Source organism: Gopherus flavomarginatus, chromosome 3 (assembly GCF_025201925.1).
Source record: "Gopherus flavomarginatus isolate rGopFla2 chromosome 3, rGopFla2.mat.asm, whole genome shotgun sequence".
In the NCBI taxonomy this organism is placed as follows: Eukaryota; Metazoa; Chordata; order Testudines; family Testudinidae; genus Gopherus; species Gopherus flavomarginatus.
The window spans coordinates 46,230,657-46,250,356 of NC_066619.1; the positions used below are offsets into that span (position 1 = coordinate 46,230,657).

At 40.9% G+C, this 19,700-nt stretch overlaps 1 protein-coding gene across 3 annotated transcripts in view; it reads right to left on the reverse strand.

Moving 5' to 3' along the window:
- SCAMP1 (secretory carrier membrane protein 1) overlaps positions 1-19,700 on the reverse strand; it is a 94,499-nt gene that overhangs the window by 32,374 nt on the left and 42,425 nt on the right. For 2 of the 3 annotated variants that reach the window (XM_050947083.1, XM_050947080.1), the window contains 4 exons: positions 17,251-17,355; positions 16,839-16,950; positions 6,630-6,758; positions 272-434 (listed from right to left, as the gene is read on the reverse strand). In XM_050947083.1, coding sequence (XP_050803040.1) covers positions 272-434; positions 6,630-6,758; positions 16,839-16,950; positions 17,251-17,295 — 449 coding nt within the window. In that variant the 5' untranslated portion in view covers positions 17,296-17,355. The remainder of the gene's footprint in view (positions 1-271; positions 435-6,629; positions 6,759-16,838; positions 16,951-17,250; positions 17,356-19,700) is intronic. The other variant, XM_050947082.1, reaches the window with a different exon arrangement.

Consider the following 19,700-nt stretch of genomic DNA (forward strand, 5'->3'; position numbering starts at 1 on the left):
TTCCCTACCAATATCAGTTCTATATCAGTAGTTATATACATATTAAAAAATGCCATTCCTAATTGTTAGCTTCTTAAGCTAGCCTTTCATCATCTGTTTATGCTTTGGATATAGCAAGTGGGTTAATATGACTTGCCTCTTCCAATAATAAATAATAATAATAATTCAGGTTAATATGGCAAACTAAGTTACGTAAAGTTCTACTTAAAGACGAATACATTTCAAAATGCATAATGTGCATTAAAAACATTCAAAACCAGATTGGCGTTACCTGAAGGCTCCATAAAGTGGTCTGTACCAGCAGACAAATGAACAAGGAGTAAAAAGCAAGAACCAGAGGATACTCAATCCAAAATCAACCCCTCGTGCAGCAGGTTCAACACAAAACCAGGCCAAACATCCAAAGATATTTAGAAACAGTGTCACTGCATGGACTGTAGAACGAAAAAATAGTTTGTATTAACCTGAGTTTATGCAATAAATATTTCAATTGTTGAAGTATTACCTAAATAAATGTAAAAGCTTAAACAAAATACATCCACATCACTCTTATATCAAAATCCTATCTCTGTAATAGACTAATCTGCTAGTTTCATACTCCTGTCTGAAGCAATGATGAAGCTCCCAGTGTAGCTAAGTACTGAGCAAGTAAATTCAAGATTTTTAGAAAAAAATAATATGTGGTATAGAGTTGGGGGGTAGCGAGGAGGGGAATAATTAAGATTTCATGAAAATAAAACATATTAACCTGGGGCACTGTGTATCAGGATTTCTAGCAAGTACTGATTTACAGCATCAAAGAGTTAAATAGATAAATAAAGTTCTCTCAGCTGCAGTTGCTGACACTCCTGCTACAGTAATTACTAGATACAAATCTTTGCAAATACCTTCTTATATACCCTTTAATTATTTTATCTGAAAGTCAGACCAGTAAATATGTACAAGAACATGACTACCTTATTATTAGATATACAGAAGGCCTGTACGGTTTATGTCTTTTTAAAAAGCTTCTTAAAGTATACAAAGTAGTCTGTATTTAGCAAGTGACATTTTCTCATTTGAAAAGAAAAGAATTACAAATCATAAATCCTTTTAATGCAAATGTTATGCTATTTCGCAAATGATATACAGCAAATTAGTATCCTAACACAAAAGTATTTCAAACTGAAACAAAACTATGAGAACTAATTCTATAAAAGCATAAACACATATTGTATGTTCTAATAGTTCTTATAACAACAACAAGAAATATCTGTCACCTTTACTAATACTCAGAACTATAGTTCTCAGCCTCCTATTTTAGTTAGTACATGCCTATGGCCTATCAGGTATGAGATATCAAAACAGCTATTAAAGGTTAGCTTTTTTCTAATGTTTGTTAAAGAATTTAAACCAATATTATAACCCAAGAATTAATGCAAATATATTTAGATTTTTCAGGGCAGAGAAGAGACAGCAGAAGCAAGAGACACTGGAACTCTTACTCTCCAAGTTGTCTGAGGATAAGAACATTACAGTTCACATTACCAGCCTCCAGAGGGTAGCTGAAGACATGTCCATGCCTCTCTTTTTAGCTCTCCCCAGAAGCCAAATCGGGAACAATTTTGCCAACACAAGGGAGAAACTGGCCTTGGGGACACGGGGAAAAGTGCAGTAATTATGACTGTGTGAGATGGGAGAGATGTCAAGCAATCCATCTCTGGCAGCTAAATTAGGGTGACTGGTAAATTTAAGCTCTGGATAACAGTTTTAAGCACCTTTCACCCTATTTACTCCTTCAAATCCAGACCTGGTAAGCAGTTACCGAAAGATCACCACCACCTTCCAAAGCAACATAATCTAACTCTCCTACCTCCCAATAGGCACTCTTCCCAAGTAAGAGCATCCACACTGAGAGTTATATCAGTACAACTATTACAGTTAAAATTCAGAGTTTACTTTACACTGGTATAACTAGTCTAGTTCCTAGTAGACATTCATCCCCATTGTAATGAATAATATCTTACAGCCTTGTTAACCCTGAGCTCCCTCTCAAAACACTGAGGCCCGTTGGCAGGAAAACTTGCACAGCTGCTGCCTTGCTACACCTACTTTGTGGATAAACAGATGATTTCATTTTGCAAAACTACCCATCAGATATCTCTGATTAACAGAAATTCATCTACAGCAGTTTTTGTAACTATCTCTGCTTGAACAGTCTAAAATTTACCATTATTATTCTGGAGAAAGAAGGGCCATTGCCAGAGTACTCTATACAAAGAATAAGATTTTCCTTTCTCCTTCAGCCCAATAGGACAGTCTACATCTGTTATTAGTAGTACATAAGGAATAGTGCTCAGTGCCGCTCACTCCTGAAATCACTCTTTAAAATGAGGACTCCTCACTTATACCAAAATCTGTTTTGTTTTTTAAATGCATTTAAAATTTACCTTGTGATTTTAACATCGTACCCGAAACCTACTAGTTCAAGGAAGCATAAAACATCCTTGAAGGTGAAGATGGAATGACTGCCTGCTACCTAATTCAGCAAGTAGCAGGGTCCATGAGGGCTGTCAGAGAAGAAAAATGTGGAGAAGGAGGAGTTTTTAAATCTTAGAGAGAACAGATTTCTTTCCAGGAATTGTTTGTCTTGGTGTCCTCTTTTCCTATTCTACAACAGTGGACTAGGGAAGAGACAGTGGATGTAGCAAATGGAGAAGTGGATCCTGCATGAGGAGAAGCTACTTTACTGTGCCACTAGCAGGAAATTGGGAAGTAGATAACCCCAGCTGATAGTGATATCTAAAAAAGCAGAGAGCCTATCCAGTTGCCACCCTGGAAATGAATGCTTAAGTATTCACTGCTCATAGACAAGCTAAGGAAGCCTGTTCACACACTGAGAACCACAGCCTTGGACTCACATAGCGGCTTCAGCTGTTGCCCCCAGTTGTTTTGTCCTTCAAAACTCTTCAGAACAAGACTGAGAAACTTAACATCAACAGATGAAGCCTTCTGTTTTGGGGCAGAATGGATTCATTTTGAGAGAAGAATGGATTACCTATGGTAGAATTCAATATTCCCTTTGTAAATTAATCCTGGAAAATGCTGAAAAACCATCTTTCCACAAAGATGTGCAGGTATGGCAGATTACAAATGTTTACACTCATCCACTCTCCTGACTGAGTCCACTGCAAGAAGGAAGGCCCTCTTAATAAAGGGAGCAAACTGGAAAGGCTGTTCTTAGGGAGGAATCTGAATCTACAGGATGAAGTGCTGGTCTTCTTGAATCCTGTCAGGAAGAAGTTTGAAACATCCTGGAGCCAGCAAGACAGGGCAACAACACCTCTGATGCGACACCAGGTCATGAAAATCATCCAGAACATACAATACTCTCCAGACACATGACCTCAGTAAAGAAACCATGCTTGAAGAAACGGTGCTGTTCAATTCATATGCAGCCAGCCTCAGATCAAGGAAGTTGGAAGAGCACAAGCCCTTGAGACAGTAGGTGCTGGGTCTCAGCAAGTGTTCACAGAGATGGGGGGAGGAGAGAACTGTTTATTAGTAAGATTATCAGGTCTGAAAACCAGCAGCACAGGTGCTACCACAGAGCAAGCAAATATAAGAGGTTTGTCCTACCTGCCATTCCTCAGTCTCCTAGGCAGAAGAGGGAAACAGCATCCCACTTCCCCACTCCAACTTTATATAAAGCATCATAAAAGGAGGATATAGGAGTTGAACATCCAAGAACACAAACATGGAAGCTTGGCAAACACCATCAAGATAATCAGCCCAAAAGAGCGTGCCTCAGACTCTGGTAAACAACTTAAAAACTAAGATCAAGACTCCCTTCTCCCAATATAGTTTGTGACTGAGCCAATCTGCAAGGATGTTATTGTGGCCCACCAGATACAGGCCCTCGGGAAGCCAAGATAGGCTTCCACCCAAATTCTCAGGAAGCATGGCTTTTGAAAAATGGGGGAATGCTAAGAAAATTCCCCTGGTGGCTGACAGAAGCCACCACTGTTCTATTATTTTAACTTACAAGAACATGGGAGTTCAGGGAAAGAAAAGCCCTCTAGTTTAGCAAGCACAACCCAACAGATGAACATAACAGAGACCGCTAAATGGAAAGGGAGGGTTGCAAAAGCCAGAGATACATTCATGCGCATGGAACTAAACCCACACAGGCTGTTAAGTGTACTAGCATCTTTGGATTGCTCCTTTCAGGGAGGGGCAGAGATTCTGTACTAACAGACAGGGACTGAAGCTAATGAAGCATCTGCAAACAGGTATTCAGGACCACACCCAAACAGGGAAGTTTCTTGTAAGGAGTAAAGTAGGACTAGGTTCAGTTTACTCAGGAAACCAAATTGAGCCATATACCAGAGCACCCTGTCCTGCATACGAGCAGTTGGGAGGACTGAGGGTCCCTGAATGAAGATAACATTGAGTTACAGATAAAGATGGAGGTTGGCAACCAAGTCAATTAACATCTTCAGAAAACAGTCTGTCACTGAGGAAACAGCAATTGTCAAGGTGTTAAACTGAAAGGTGTTACTCAGGGTAACATGCAGACAATGACATGGAAAAGCGTGTCTCTAAAATCTATCAAACAGAAACAGACACCTGAAAACAGACTAGACGACTATTCTGGCCTTAGAAGAGGCTGAGTAGCTGCCAGGGAGCTGAATTTATCAGAACTGGGGCTGGCTGCCATTATGTCCAGGGGCCCTTGGACCTTCTGGAGGCAGAGAAGTTTCTGAAGAGCTGGGTAAGCTGTGAAAAAGCATCGCAAGCTGAGGAAGGATGATAAATACCAAACAAGCAGGCAGGCAGCTTGCTAAGGCAATGAGTACTCCCAGAGGGTACTCTTGTGAAGTGGAGACCAAACCACCTAGGCATCCTCCTAAGTAGAATGTTTCACAGAGTCTAATCAAATGGCCAGCCTCAGTTGAGGCCCACCACATAGGGTGGGGAGCACTGAGAGATCAGGCTTCCACTCATTTCCCTTGTCCTTAAGCAGACTCCTCAGGTTCCCAGACTTTTGGCCTTACTCTTTTCTCTCCTTTTTTTTTCCTCATCCCCTCTTTCTTCCATAGTGTGCCTGTAAGACAAAGAAAAGGAATGAGAGGCCAAACTAAGGAAAACACAAGAAAGCAAAGTTAAAGCTTTCATCTTCCAAGGTCAAGAGAGAGGAGGTATGGTTGAAATTAATATAATCGGGGCAGGCCTTCAGAACTCTGTCTCCTTGCTTCCAGTTGTTGACATTATAATGCTGTCTGTTCCTTAATACACTGTTGTAGGATGGGACGAGAGAGAGAGAGAGAGAGAAATACAGTGTTGTTATAATTCCCATTTTGTTTTCCCCATGCTCCCCAAGCTTGAAGTTTGACATTTTTAGAAATCAATAGCTGGAGTTAGAAACTAATGCTGATACCATTTGAAAAACTGAATTCCAAGCTTTCAGACTAGATATGGATCTTAAAGCTATATCATACTCATTAGAGTGACTAGTTCTGCATTTTACAATGTTTTTGTTTGTTTTTGTTTTATAAAAAGAGTGGTGATCCAATAATAAATATAACAAGTTGTGGACATCAAACTAGAGTAATTTTCCTGGGTAAATACTGAAAGCTGACTACTTCTGATTCACACATGGAGTTCAAGTTAAAATAAAGATTGTCAAGTAAATAGGTAAAGGTGTCCAGATTTGCTCAAACTGTAACCCTATTGGAAAAGTGAGAGGAGCCTGAAACCCACATCTGTGTCTAACAAGGAAAATGCCGGCACACGAACACGATAGTTGTGGTGTAAACATACCGTATCCAAGCAGCCACAAGCAACTGGAGAAGATGACACTGATCACAGCACAATGTACATTAAGAACTTGTATTACATTTTCCCACTTGTTGCCAGCAAGCTGCTATGATCAAGACAGAGCAGTGTATTTTGAAACAGTGCAGACTAAGCACAAAGCCTGCAGAGACTATGCTTTGAGTACCTCTGGTGTAGACAGGATAGTTTAATGCAGACTATATTCTTTTGTTTATGTACACTATAGTATTTATATTTTTAAAGAGACTAAATCAACATTTTTACAAATTATTGTACAAGTCTAATGTGAACAATCACAAGGCTATAAATTCAAAATGTGGCTGAGTGGCTAGAGCACTAAACTGGGTCTCAAGAGACCTGAGTTCTATTCCTGGCTCTATCACTGGCCTGCTGGTTGACTGGGGACAAGCCACTTCACCTTCCTCAGTTTCCCCATCTGTAAAATGTAAAATGACACTTAGATCCCAATAGATAAAAGAAGGTATTGATGAAAATCACTGCAAAAGAGCTAGGTATTATTACTATATTTAATTTGAAATTTTAGGAAAACTGTTTTTTTTTGGGGTGGGGGTGGGGGGTAACTTCCACTTATGTATAAAAAACACAATTAGAATTAAGGCAGGCAACATTTGGAGATTAGTTTTATTAGTCTTAATACTGAAGCTATTCTTAGCCATAAAAAAGGTTATTTCATTTCAACATCTCACTTTACACTGGTGTTAAAAAAAAACAAACCTTTTGAAATGCAGATGTTGATTAGGTCAAAATAACAAAATGTACTGACTGTTAAGGTTAAGTAATATTTTACTTACACATCCACAAGTAGTACATAATCTTTACTGTCTTCTGGAATTCTACAGGAATGTCTACAGAAAAATCCTGGTAGAAACAAGGACCTACTGGAAAATTCCCAGGCAGAGGAGGCCAATTATTTTTCCTGCCTGCAAGTGAAAAAAAAAAAAAAAAAAAAAAAGTTTATAATACAATTTTATTATTTTCTTCTCTCTGCATATTATAAAGAGTTTTGCATAATAAATTTGAACTGTTTTGTTCTCAAATTGCCTTATACATAGGACTCCTGCAGACCTACTAATAACTTGAACTAAAGAAACAGAGGGTACGTCTACACTACGGGATTAGTCCGATTGTACATAAACCGGTTTTGTAAAACAGATTGTGTAAAGTCGAGTGCATGTGACCACATTAAGCACATTAATTCGGCAGTGTGCGTCCATGGTCTGAGGTTAGCATCAATTTCTGGAGCGTTGCACTGTGAGTAGCTATTCTGTAGCTATCCCATAGTTCCCACAGTCTCCCCTGCCCCTTGGAATTCTGGGTTGAGATCCTAGTGAATGATGGGGCAAAAATCATTGTCGCGGGTGGTTCTGGGTAAATGTCGTCACTCATTCCTTCCTCCAGGAAAGCAACGGCAGACAATCATTTCGCGCCCTTTTTCCCTGGATTGCCCTGGCAGACGCCATAGCACGGCAACCATGGAGCCCGTTCAGCTTTTTTTTTTTTTTTTTTTTTACTGTCACCGTATGTGTACTGGATGCCACTGACAGAGGCGTTACTGCAGCGCTACACAGCAGCATTTGTTTGCTTTTGCATGATAGCGGAGACGGTTATCAGTCGTTCTGTACCGTCTGCTGCCGTTGTAAATTGGCAATAAGACGACTGTTATCTGTCCTTCTGTGCGGTCTGCTGCTATCATGGGTGCCCCTGGCTGAGGTCGGTGGGGGGCGCAAAGGCAAAATTGGGAATGACTCCCCAAGTCAATCCCTCCTTTATAGTTTCTAAAAATAGAGTCAGTCCTGCCTAGAATATGGGACAAGTGTACTAGAGAACCAGTGTATCAGAGAGCACAGCTGCTCGGTGTCAGATCCCGCAGAAATGATGAGCTGCATGCCATTCACGGGGGTTACCCCTGCAACAACCCCACCCGTTGCTTCCCTCCTCCCCCAACCTTCCTGGGCTACCATGGCAGTGTCCCCCCCATTTGTGTCACGAAGTTATAAAGAATGCAGGAATAAGAAACAGTGACTTGTTAGTGAGATAAAATGACGAGGAGGCAGCCTCCTGCTGCTATGACAGTCCAGGCAGGATATCAAGTGGTGTGGGGGAGAGAAGTCCAGCATCCCGCTGCTATGATAGTCCAGGTAGTACAGAATCTTTTCTTTACACATGAAAGGGAGGGGGCTGATGGAGCTTAGCCCCCAGTTGCTATGATGAGGACAGTTACCAGCCGTTCTGTACCATCTACCGGGAATGACCAGAAATCATTCCTATTTTTACCTAGGCGCCCCCGGCCAGCCTCACCTGAGGCCAGCCAGGAGCACTCACGGGCTGATGGTGATGACAGATAGCAGTCATATTGTACCGTCTGCCACCAGGGAGGGGAGAAGAGCGGATACTGCTCTTCACTGCTGCAGCATCGCGTCTACCAGCAGCATTCAGTAGACATAGGGTGACATTGAAAAAGTCAAGAAACGATTTCTTTCCCTTTTCTTTCACGTGGTGGGGGAGGGAGTAAATTGACGAGCTATACCCTGAACCACGCTGGACAATGTGTTTGAACCTACAGGCACTGGGAGCTCAGCCAAGAATGCAAATACTTTTCGGAGACTGCTGTGGACTGTGGGATAGCTGGAGTCCTCAGTACTCCCTCCCTCCATGAGCGTCCATTTGATTCTTTGGCTTTCTGTTACGCTTGTCACGCAGCACTGTGTAGCCTGGAGATTTTTTTCAAACGCTTTGGCATTTCGTCTTCTGTAACGGAGCTCTGATAGAACAGATTTGTCTCCCCATACAGCGATCAGATCCAGTATATCCCGTACGGTCCATGCTGGAGCTCTTTTTGGATTTGGGACTGCATCGCCACCCGTGCTGATCAGAGCTCCACGCTGGGCAAACAGGAAATGTAATTCAAAAGTTCGCAGGGCTTTTCCTGTCTACCTGGCCACTGCATCCGAGTTCAGATTGCTGTCCAGAGCGGTCACAGTGGTGCACTGTGGGATACCGCCTGGAGGCCAATACCGTCGATTTGTGGCCACACTAACCCTAATCCGACATGGTAATACCGATTTTAGCGCTACTCCTCTTGTCAGGGAGGAGTACAGAAACCGATTTAAAGAGCCCTTTATATCGATATAAAGGGCCTCGTGTGGATGGGTGCGCCGTTAAAATCGGTTTAACGCTGCTAAAATCAGTTTAAACGCGTAGTGTAGACCAGGCCAGAGTCTAACAATCCACTCTACGAAGATGACAAACAGCAGAGCTAACTGATAATGGAATGCAGCTGGACCAAGGAAAGAACAGGGTCTTCACTGGTCTGTGAAGGTGACAGATGGGTCTCATGAAACAAGAAGAAAACAGAAAAGTTCCCAAACTACTTCAGGTAAAAGAAGCAGGAGCAAGCAGAACAGAAGCCCTCAAAATTCCCTGTATCTACAACTTAGGTGTAAATGCCCCCTCCTGTGGTCCATACTCAGCAGGGTCCTGTATAAGGTTGGCAAATGAAGAGCATCATAGCATCAGATCCACTGAGATGGCTGTGGTACCTGGATCTGGTAAACAAGTCCCTGTGTCTTTCTCTCAGACTCCCATTAATGCTAGATCTGTGAACAAAAGGCCCAATACTTCATGTGGATCTAGCACAGTTTGTGGTCTTAACTTTGCTGAATAAAACAGGGCAGATGAAAATCAATGATTTGTTGTTTTCATTTTAAAAAGACATTACATTTAAAACATTTTATTTCAATTATATACTTTTAAAAATTAAATTAAATTTGAAATTATGATAGCCTATCCAATTTACTATAATCTATTAAAACATTTAAATTAAATAAAAAATAATATTCAAGCAATACATGTTTGCTGTCAAGTTTTAGAGACAGTAAAACCACTGAACTGGTAGAAGTCACTGATTGGCTAAGTACGTGAACCAAATTTCTGTTTATGTGCTAAAACAGCTTTTGACAGCAACAATCCCTTCTGTAGGTTCAGAGAGAATATTTTCTTCTTTTCAGCAAACTCAACTAGTTCCAGCCAATGACTAGTTCATTAAAATTGGGAGTTAGAAAAGTAGGAAAGCTTGTTTTCCCTTTTCAATCTATGAATAAAAATGAGGTATGAGAGGATGAGATCTACCAGTTTTAAGAACTTGAATGACATGGTGACCACAAACAATCAAGTCAATCCTTCCTTTTTTACTTATGTATCCGGAATATTTAAGGTAGTCTTATTTAACCATTAAAAAGTATTTTAAAATATTGTTTTTGTGGATTTTTAATTAAATTCCAATTTCCGTCCAAATGCAGCTTGACAAACACATCACACGTAAAACCTTAATCATGTAGTAAATAGGATATGCATCATTCACCATTTTCTAACACAATAAAAATGTAAAAATTAAGAATCTGAATAAGTATGTTATGCTACATAACTGCTTAAGTAAATATGTTTAGAACAGATATAGCGTATCTTCCTGGTTAGGAAAAAAGTACCACCAAATTTAGTGTAGAGGCTACAGTTAGTTGTAAATTAACATATTTTAATGATTACACCAACCAACAGCAATCCATCTTTCATTAGGGAAATAACTAAAAAATGCAAAACAAAATTAAAATCAATGCTTCAGGTCAAAGATTCATGTTAGCTGATTTAAATCATGATTCAAATCAATCCACTCGCTAAGTACGCAAGCCTGAAGAAGAGGGGCTTGTCAAATAAAGCGATCTCTTCTGTGGTGCAGTCAAGAAAGCAATACACATCAAAGGCCTACCACTCTAAGGTTTGGAGAACCTCTGTGAACTTGTGTGACAAAATGAGGATACTGCTCATCTAAGACAGGGCACCAGTCATCCTGGATTTCCTGCAAGCTGGTCTAGTCATGGGCTAGAGCAGCATTTCTTGCATGCAGCCACCAATGGATTTTTTTGTGGCCTTGACAGCCTCCCAAGCACACGTGGAGATGTGAGGGTGGGGAGTGGAGGTGAAGCTACAGCCCCTCCCTGTAGCTCCCAGCTGTTGCTCCTGAATAGCTGTTACTAAGGGCAGTGAGATGCACCACCTTGGTGTTTGTGCTGCCACTGGCAGCAAGGATGGGCACCCTGCACACGCCTCCTCTGGAGACACTAGGCCGGTGTGCGCAATGCCAGAGACAGCTCTTATCACTGGAGGTGGCTGTGGTGTTTGGCTGTTTGGGTACTCCCCTGGCAGTTCCTTTCCACCCTCCCGGACAGGGTACAGGGAGCCTGGGACTCTGCAGGTGGCCACTGAATGCCCGACCCATCCTCTCCCGGGTGGGCTCTTGCTGAAGGGCCATGGAAGGCAGGAACAGACAAAGGGGTCGGCGCTTCCCCTTCCTGGGGCCACACTCACTGTTTACAATTGCTGTAGCTACTGGAGCAGCTCAATGGCTCCCGGCTGCTGCAGGGCTTGGCAGCTCCACAGCAGGGTGAGAGACTCCTGCTCTACGACATGCTCCTAGCACAAGAATAGAAGCAAAGTCAGGGTAGAATTGTTGTACAGATCAATAAAAAGCAAAAAAGAAACAACAAAAAAAGATAAGAACATGCAAAGCACCTTATTTGTGTTACTGTTGTGTTAGGGTCCAGTAAAGAATTGAGACAATTGTATATTATTTTTATTATTGAGTCTTGCAAAAACCCCTACATAAATCAATTACTATGGCTGTCAATTAATCGCAGTTAACTCACGTGATTAACTAAAAAAAAAATGCATCGCGATTAATCATACTGTTAAACAACAGAATGCCAACTGAAATTTATTAAATATTTTCGGATGTTTTGTACATTTTCAAATATATTGATTTCAATTACAACACAGAATACGTGTACAGCTCTCACTTTGCATTTATTTTTATTACAAATATTTGCACTGTAAAAAAAATACTGTGTTGTAATTGAAATCAATATATTTGAAAGTGTACAAAACACCCAAAAATATTTAAATAAACGGTATTCTATTATTGTTTAATCACTTGACAGCCCTATAGATTACAGTGCTTTGCCCTATAGTTTACAGTGCTTTGCATGTGTATATGTGCATATTTATGTGTTTTTCCTAAAGTATTTTAGGAAAAATTGTCAGAGCAGCAGGGCCAGCAAGAGCTGCTGGCCACACATTGAGGCTACCAAAAAAAATTGTTGAGAACACCCCAAGGCTAGAATCTCAATTCTATTACAGTTCAGGCTGTAGCAGCTCTTGTGCTCAGAGGTTCAAACAAACGGTTTCAATAGCATGTTATCCTAATCAGAGGTGCCAACTTCCTAATGTGCCGGGGGTGGGAGTGCTTACCATGGCTCGCCCCCACTCCAGCCCTTCCTCTAAAGCCCCACCTCGCCTCTTCCTGCCCCTGCCCCCTCCCCCGAGCATGCCCTACTCTTGGCTCCTCCCCTTCCCCCCCAAGGCATCCTACACACTGCAGAAAAGCTGACTGTGGCAGACAGGAGGCACTGGGGGATAAGGGCTCATCTGCGAGGCCGCCAGCAAGTGGGAAGGGCTGGGGGGATGGGGAGGAGCTAACTGAGCATGGGGCCGCCAACAGGTGCTCAGCACCCCACCATTTCCCCCCACATGCATGCTCTAGCCCCGGAGCACCCGCGGAATCAGCGCCTATGACCCGAGTTTCCTGAAGGCTATAGATAAGCTGAGACTGGCAAATAGTTACCCGATTTCCACAGGGAATTGAAACATTATCATTAGTTATAATTTGTATTACTATGGCATCTAGGAGACCTAGTCATGGACCAGGGCCCAACTGTGCTTGGTGCAGTACAAAACAGTAAAAGGAGCTTACAATTTAAGTATGTGACGAAAGAAAAACAGACTGATACAGACAAATAGATGGAGTACAAGGATACGAGACTGTAGTGGTGAGCATAACAGGCACGCCAACAGCCTAACCATTTCCAACTTTTTTGTAGGCATCACAGCAAAAGGAGAGTTTTGAGAAGCGATATGAAGGATGATAATGAGGTAGCTCAGGGAGTGCCTCCGAAGTACATGAGGAAGAATGAGAGAAAACAAAAAGGTGCTTGCTTGAAAATGTAGTAAGTGGGCAATGGAGTGTGGCCTCCTGGTATGTGTCGACTCCTCAGTACAAATTAGAGATGATAGGCAAAGTGGAGATTGACTGTGTGTGCACTCTATATCTCAAAGCAGCACCCTAAAACCCCCTATATTCACCACTGTCATACAATTATGGTATGTTTTATACAAAGTATGCCTTGTGAGGTATCATTTTAAAGTCTTGATCTGCTGCTCCTGTGTGCAGCCACCACCCCACACAGTTCCCATTGGCCAGGAACAGGGAACCGTGGCCAATGGGAGTTTCAGGGGAGATACCTGGAGGCACGGCAAAGGCAGCACACACGGAGTCCTCCGCCCCCTCCTCCCCCAGGGGCCGTAGCACTTCCTCGAGTGGCACAGCATGGGGCCAGGGCAGGCATGCAGGGAGCGTACCCTGGCCCATGTGTGTGCACCGCTGCCACCCTGGAGCTGCTTGAGGTAAGCGGTGCCAGGCTGGAGCCTGAACCCCACCTGCTCTCCTTCCCCCATCAACTCCCTGCCTTGCCTGTACCTCGCACCCCTCCTGCAACCCAACTCCCTGCCATGAGCCCCCTCGTACACCCCGCACCCCTCCTGCACTCCAACCCTCTGCCCTGAGCCCCCTCCCGCAGTTTGCACCCCTCCTGCATCCCTGCCCTACGCCCCCTCCTGCACCCCAACTCCCAATCCTGAGCCCCCTCGTACCCTCCTGCAACCCAACCCCCTTCCCTGAGCCCCCTCATGCACTCCACACCCCTCCTCTGCCCCAATCCCTTGCCCTGAGCCCCTTCCTGCATACAGCACCCCTTCCCACACCCTGCACTACCTCCTGCACCAGCCCTGCATACAATTTCCCCACCCAGTTGTGGCCCTTGGCCCAAAATGTTTGTCCACCACTGATTTAGTGAGAAGAGGAGACTTGCAAAGTTTTCCTGGAAATCCACTACTGTACAATTTTTCACTATTATAAGATCACCCTGTAGGCTCGGGCTCTGCCAGAATCCTGGCCCGAGACACCGACTGCCTTTCACCTGAACCTAGAAATCATCCTACCCACATTTGGCCCCAACTCCAAGACTCTGACAGAGAAGGCTACATTATCTAGAAGTACACAGAGCCCTATAGATATGCACGGGAAGGAAGGCATAGTTTGGGTAGTCTCAGATACTTTAATCCTGCACCAGAATTTAAAGGTCAAGTTGTCTCTTAATTCACCATATCTAGATGGATTAGAGAATGGATTAATTTCCTGTTGCAACACAAATTTCTAATCAACAGAATCTTTTAAATCTCACCTTTCCTGTTTTGAACACAGATTTACAAGACTAGCTAATAGACTTCTGCCGACACTTTTGTCAAGCATTACAGTATAGGATTGCTACTGTGACCTTTTGCAGAAGGTGATTCAAATTATAATACCACCCATAGTAAAAAAATAAAACTGCTTTGGAAAGTCCCAGGTATCAGTACAAATGACCCAAGAATGGGGGAAATATTTTCTATTTAATTTTCTTACTTTGAAATAATCTATACCAATTCAGACCCTTATTCTGTAAAATTTAGGTGCCTGCCTCTCTTATTACTGAGAGTTTTAATGCAGAGTCACCGACATGTTCAGATTTTTCATAAGTACTCAAATTGTTAATGACTATTAAATAATAATGTCTGAATTTTTTTTTATTTGGTACAGCTTTCAAAATATTCAGCTGAAGACTGCAAGATGACTAGAGGGCATACAAGAGGGTCTCACATCCCACAAGAGGTTTCTGTCTCCAACTACTGGTTGGAAAGACATACAATCCAAGATCCAGTCTTGATGGGCAAGGTTGCATTTTTCAATTAAGTTCTCTTAGCTAATACATGTTAGCTTCTCCAAGGCTAAAACAAGGCCAGCTAACAAAGCTTCAAATGTGTTCACCTGCATCTTAATTGCACTTTTCAATATCGTTAAGCTAAATCCAGTGAGCTTTACACACTGACAAACACACACCCAATATACTCATCAAAATATACTCCAAGCATCTGGACTAGTACAGAAGAGATTAGTAAAGAAAATTAACAGGTAAGGAAATTTTCTCCTTCACTTGTGTCACATAATTCCCAATCTGCCATGCCTCTCGTACCCAAATGATAAAACCTAACCTTTCCCCTTTTGATCCTTAGGGACTAATCTTTTCTCTTTCCAGTGATCCAAAAGAAGCCTTCAGATTCCTCATATTTCTCAGAACCCTTGGTGCTCACTGCTGCAACCTAAGAGAGGCATAGTAAGAAACAACAGGTCCCAGGCATCCTGAAGCATGTCTGGGATCTCAAAGTTCCCTGTTCCTTAAGACGCAGTAGAAAGGAATAGGACTTTTCCTACGGACTAGAAAAGACAAACTGAGGGAATAAGACATATCAGACCCTCAGTAAAATTTATCTGTGAAGAGGATGAAGGGCAATAGGTGGAGGGGAAATTTTAAAAGACTGCATACAAGCTAATGAATAAAGAAAACAATTGGAGGGAGAGGGGGAAGATAGACAACTAGCAGAAAAAAAAGACTAGATTATCAAAAAAGTAAAGGTGATTATAGAAGGAAAATTCATCTGCAATTATTTTTCTTTACTAAAAAAATAGCAGATCCCCAACTACCGGGTCCTTGATTCCAACAAGTGACCGACAGGAAATTCCCCAAATATTTGAATTCTCAAAGTCACTAAGCCAGCTGAGCCAACTCAGTTTGTACAGTGGCCTGCTATGCTTCCAAATGACAGTTTATTTTCTGAGCACTTGGAAAATCCTGCCAGCCAAACATCAAGGGCCCAGACCAGGTGCCAGAATCCTACCTTATGCAAAAAAAATAAAGTCACACAACTTCAACATTTTGTATTTGTTGTTTTTCTCTTGTTTCAGCCTGAACTTTCTTTTAAAGCAGACCATCCCCACATCTGAAATTTCCAGCATAATGTCCAGGTTACAACTTGCCATTTTTATACCATGCTCCTCGGTAGCAGGTTTCTGCATTAAAAATTTGCACTACAAACAGTAATGTTGCTGTGCATCACATTTACTAAAAAGCAAAAACTAAAGACAAGCACACTGATAGTGAAATTTAGCAATGAGGTATATAGCAGGACATTGTCACCCTGCAAAAAAAAAAAAAAAAAAATCAAGCTTTTGTCTGAACTTTTTTTTAACCCATTGTTACAATTAACACTCAAGATAATTAAAAAAAAATCAGAGAAAAAAGTTATTTTCACTTTTTTTCCTCCAGTTTGCATACTCTTCATATCAATAACATATCATCAGTTTTACTGTCTCAGCTCTTCAATGAAGGAAGCATAACTACCTCCATGTTTGTATAGTGACTAGCATAATGAGATCCTCATCAGGGACTCAGGGCACTACCATTAATTGATAATTATCAGAACATTTCAATTATTTGTGGGGAGCTCCCACCCAGCAAAATAGGACAGGAAAAATATCAAATATAGGAAAATTATTGTACAATGACAAATACTGGCAGAAAAGGAATCAGGCAGGTGTAGTATATGAGACTACTTTTAATTACATTTTAAAAATCTGAACGGTTTCAAGTAGTTAATGTTATTTTAATTTAAACCAAGAATAAAAACCAATAGTTAATATAGTTCCTCTGTTGGTTTCATTATAGCTGGTTGTGTACTGGGTGCAGATGCAATAGACATATATATTGATTCAACAAAATGTTACGTTACACATTTGCACTACAGAAGTTCCCCTCAAAAACTAAGCGTGTGATTTTTTTATGCAGTCTTCTGAAAGGAATAGGTTTCTTTTCCTGAATGAGATCCTAAAAATAAATACTTCAGACCTTTGTTTTAAACAGGCAAGCAGAAAACAGAAGTAGTTTCTCAGAGAAACTCAGAATTTCAGAGTTTTAAAACTTAAATCTCTAATAAAAAAAAATTAAGATTGTGATGCATACCACCCTGTCGATTGAGATTCTGCATTTCCCTTTCTCTGCGATCTAGTTCTGCTGCTTTTCTTTCTAATTCTTCTTGGCGCTTAAGCAGTTCAGCCTGGGCCAATGCATGCTCCTGAGGAAAAACAAGCACTGTTAGATATCAACAAATGCACAAACTTGGAATTTTTGTTCTTTCATATATGTTCTTTAATTATGTTGCATTCTCAGTCATGAATCAAGATAGACCTGCTATTTTAATTAATGAATGCAACAACTTGTACCTAATTACAGCACGTATTTCTGTAAAGCATAGCACTGATTATGGAAAGTAATGCTGCTTTATAAAATTAACATTGGCCTAAAAGAGTACTTTTACATATGCAATTAGAATTTCTTTTGCAATTAGCCTATTCCCAAAATGTTATATACAAACCTTTGCTATTTGTGTGTAAGCAGGAGGTTCCTCTGTTGGTTTCATTATAGCTGGTTGTGTACTGGGTGCAGGTGCATTAGGTATTTTCACATTTCCTGGTGGAGGCTAAGAAAAGAAAGTGAAAATCATAAGATGACACTTTCACAAGCAGATACTTTACACTATGGAAGACTAAGAGATTATCTACTGTACTATTTTTTATTTTTTCTCAAAAGGACATAATAGATAAAGAAAATTTCTGTGGTAAGATGCCTGCAGTAACACTGATCTTTAGGAAAAAATAATTCCTTCTTCTATGATAAAATATTATTTATACAATACATTACTTGCCAGAGATGCAACACAGCATTTTATAAATAATTGTACACACAACACAGGAGTTTCAACCGATTCAGGTATGAACTGGGGTGAGTGTAATTATCAGTTATGGGAAGCCCAGGAATTAGAAGTGACCTATTTATATAATAAATAAATAGGACAAGGACTATTTAACAGTGATCTCTAGGACTTTTCCTAGCACAGATTTATGTCATCTATTGAATAATTAGTAAGGTAATATACCCTCCTATTCAATTTTTCAATTCTGAAGATAATTGTTCAGTGTTCATACTCTATTTTTAATATCTTCATTAATATTTGCTTTTACAACTTATGAATTTCAGGCATTATAAGCACTTTTCAATTATCTGCATGAAGGACTGGTTACAGTTTGCTTCTAATGGTTACAAAATAACCTTTTTTGGTTGTGCTATTCCTCTCTCACTAATTTCAATATCCCTCCTTCTTACTCTTTATCCTCTATGCACCGTAGAAATAATGCCTTCATATTTCCCCAGATTTCTGACAAAGATGGGACTTGAACTGACACTAGCTGGATAGGTTAAGGTCAAAGGACTACAGTTTATCCTCTGGAGCTATCCCACAGCAGTGAAAATTTTAATGCTGGAAACCTTTTGGTTCCTCTTTCTGCATATGTGCAGTGTAATCCTTTTTACAACAGAACCTCTGAGTTGAACACCAGAATTACAAATTGACCAGTCAACCATATACATTATTTGGAACTGGAAGTACATAATCAGGCAGTAGGAGAGACAAAAAGAAAAAGCAAATATAGTATAGTACTGTGTTAAACGTAAACTACTAAAAAAAATTAAGGAAAAGCAGTATTTTTCTTCTACATAGTAAAATTTGAAAGCTATATTAAGTCAATGTCAGTTGTAAACTTTTGAAAGAACAACCATAATGCTTTGTTCAAACAACCTCCATTCCCGAGGTGTTCGTAACTCTGAGGTTCTACTGTAGTTCATGAGCCTTAGGAACATTAGGTTTCAGCCTACCTAGAGATACAAATTATCCTGAATACCATTTTTACTTTTTTTCCTCCAAAATGCTAGTGGGTGCCATGTACTCTCCAGGGATATCCCTCAAGCAAGTGAGCCTCCTGTCTCAAGATCAGAGTCACGGTATGATCCCCCGGTCTGGGAAAAATAACATTAAGAAATATAAGAACAGCCATACTGGGTCAGACCAATGGTCCATCTAGCCCAGTATCCTGTCCGACAGTGGCCAACATCAGATTATTCAGAGTGAATGAATAGAACAGGGCAATTATCAAGTGTTCCATCCCCGTCCTCCAGCCCCAGCATCTGGAGTCAGAGGCTTTGGAACACCGAAAGCACAGGGTTGCATCCCTGACCTCCCTGGATAACAGTTATTGATGAACCTATCTTCCATTAATTTATCTAATCCTTTTTTGAACAGTTTATACTTTCAGCCTTCACAACATCCCCCGGCAACGAGTTTCACAAGTTGACTGTTTGTGTGAAGAAGTCCTACTTCTTTGTGTTTTATACATGCTGCGTACTAATTTCATTGTGTTATCTGAAGGGGTGAATATGTTATTTACTTTCTCCACACCATTCATGATCTTAGAGACCTCTAACATAGCCTCCTCCCCCCTCAGTCACCTTTTTTTCCCCCAAGATGAACAGTCCCAGTCTTGTTAATCTATCCCCATATGGAAGCTGTCTCAGACCCCTAATCATTTTTGCTGAACTTCTCTCTACCTTTTTCAATTCTAATACATCTTTTTTGAGAGGAGGCAACCGGAACTGCATACAGTATTCAAGATATGGGCATATCATGATTTTATATAGTGGCATTAGAATATTTTCTGTTTAATCTATCCCTTTCCCAGTGGTTCCTCACATTGTTAGCTTTTTTGACTGCTGCCACATATTGAGCAGATGTTTTCAAAGAACTAGCCACAATGACCCTAACATCTCTTTCTTGAGTGGTAACAGCTAATTCAGACCTCATCGTTCGTAGGTATTGTTGGGATTATGGGTTTCCAATGCACATTACTTTGCATTTATCAACACTACTAAATTGTCAACCTTCAGAAAAAGCTAATACCCAACTATTTTCATCAGTATCTCAAAGAACTATAG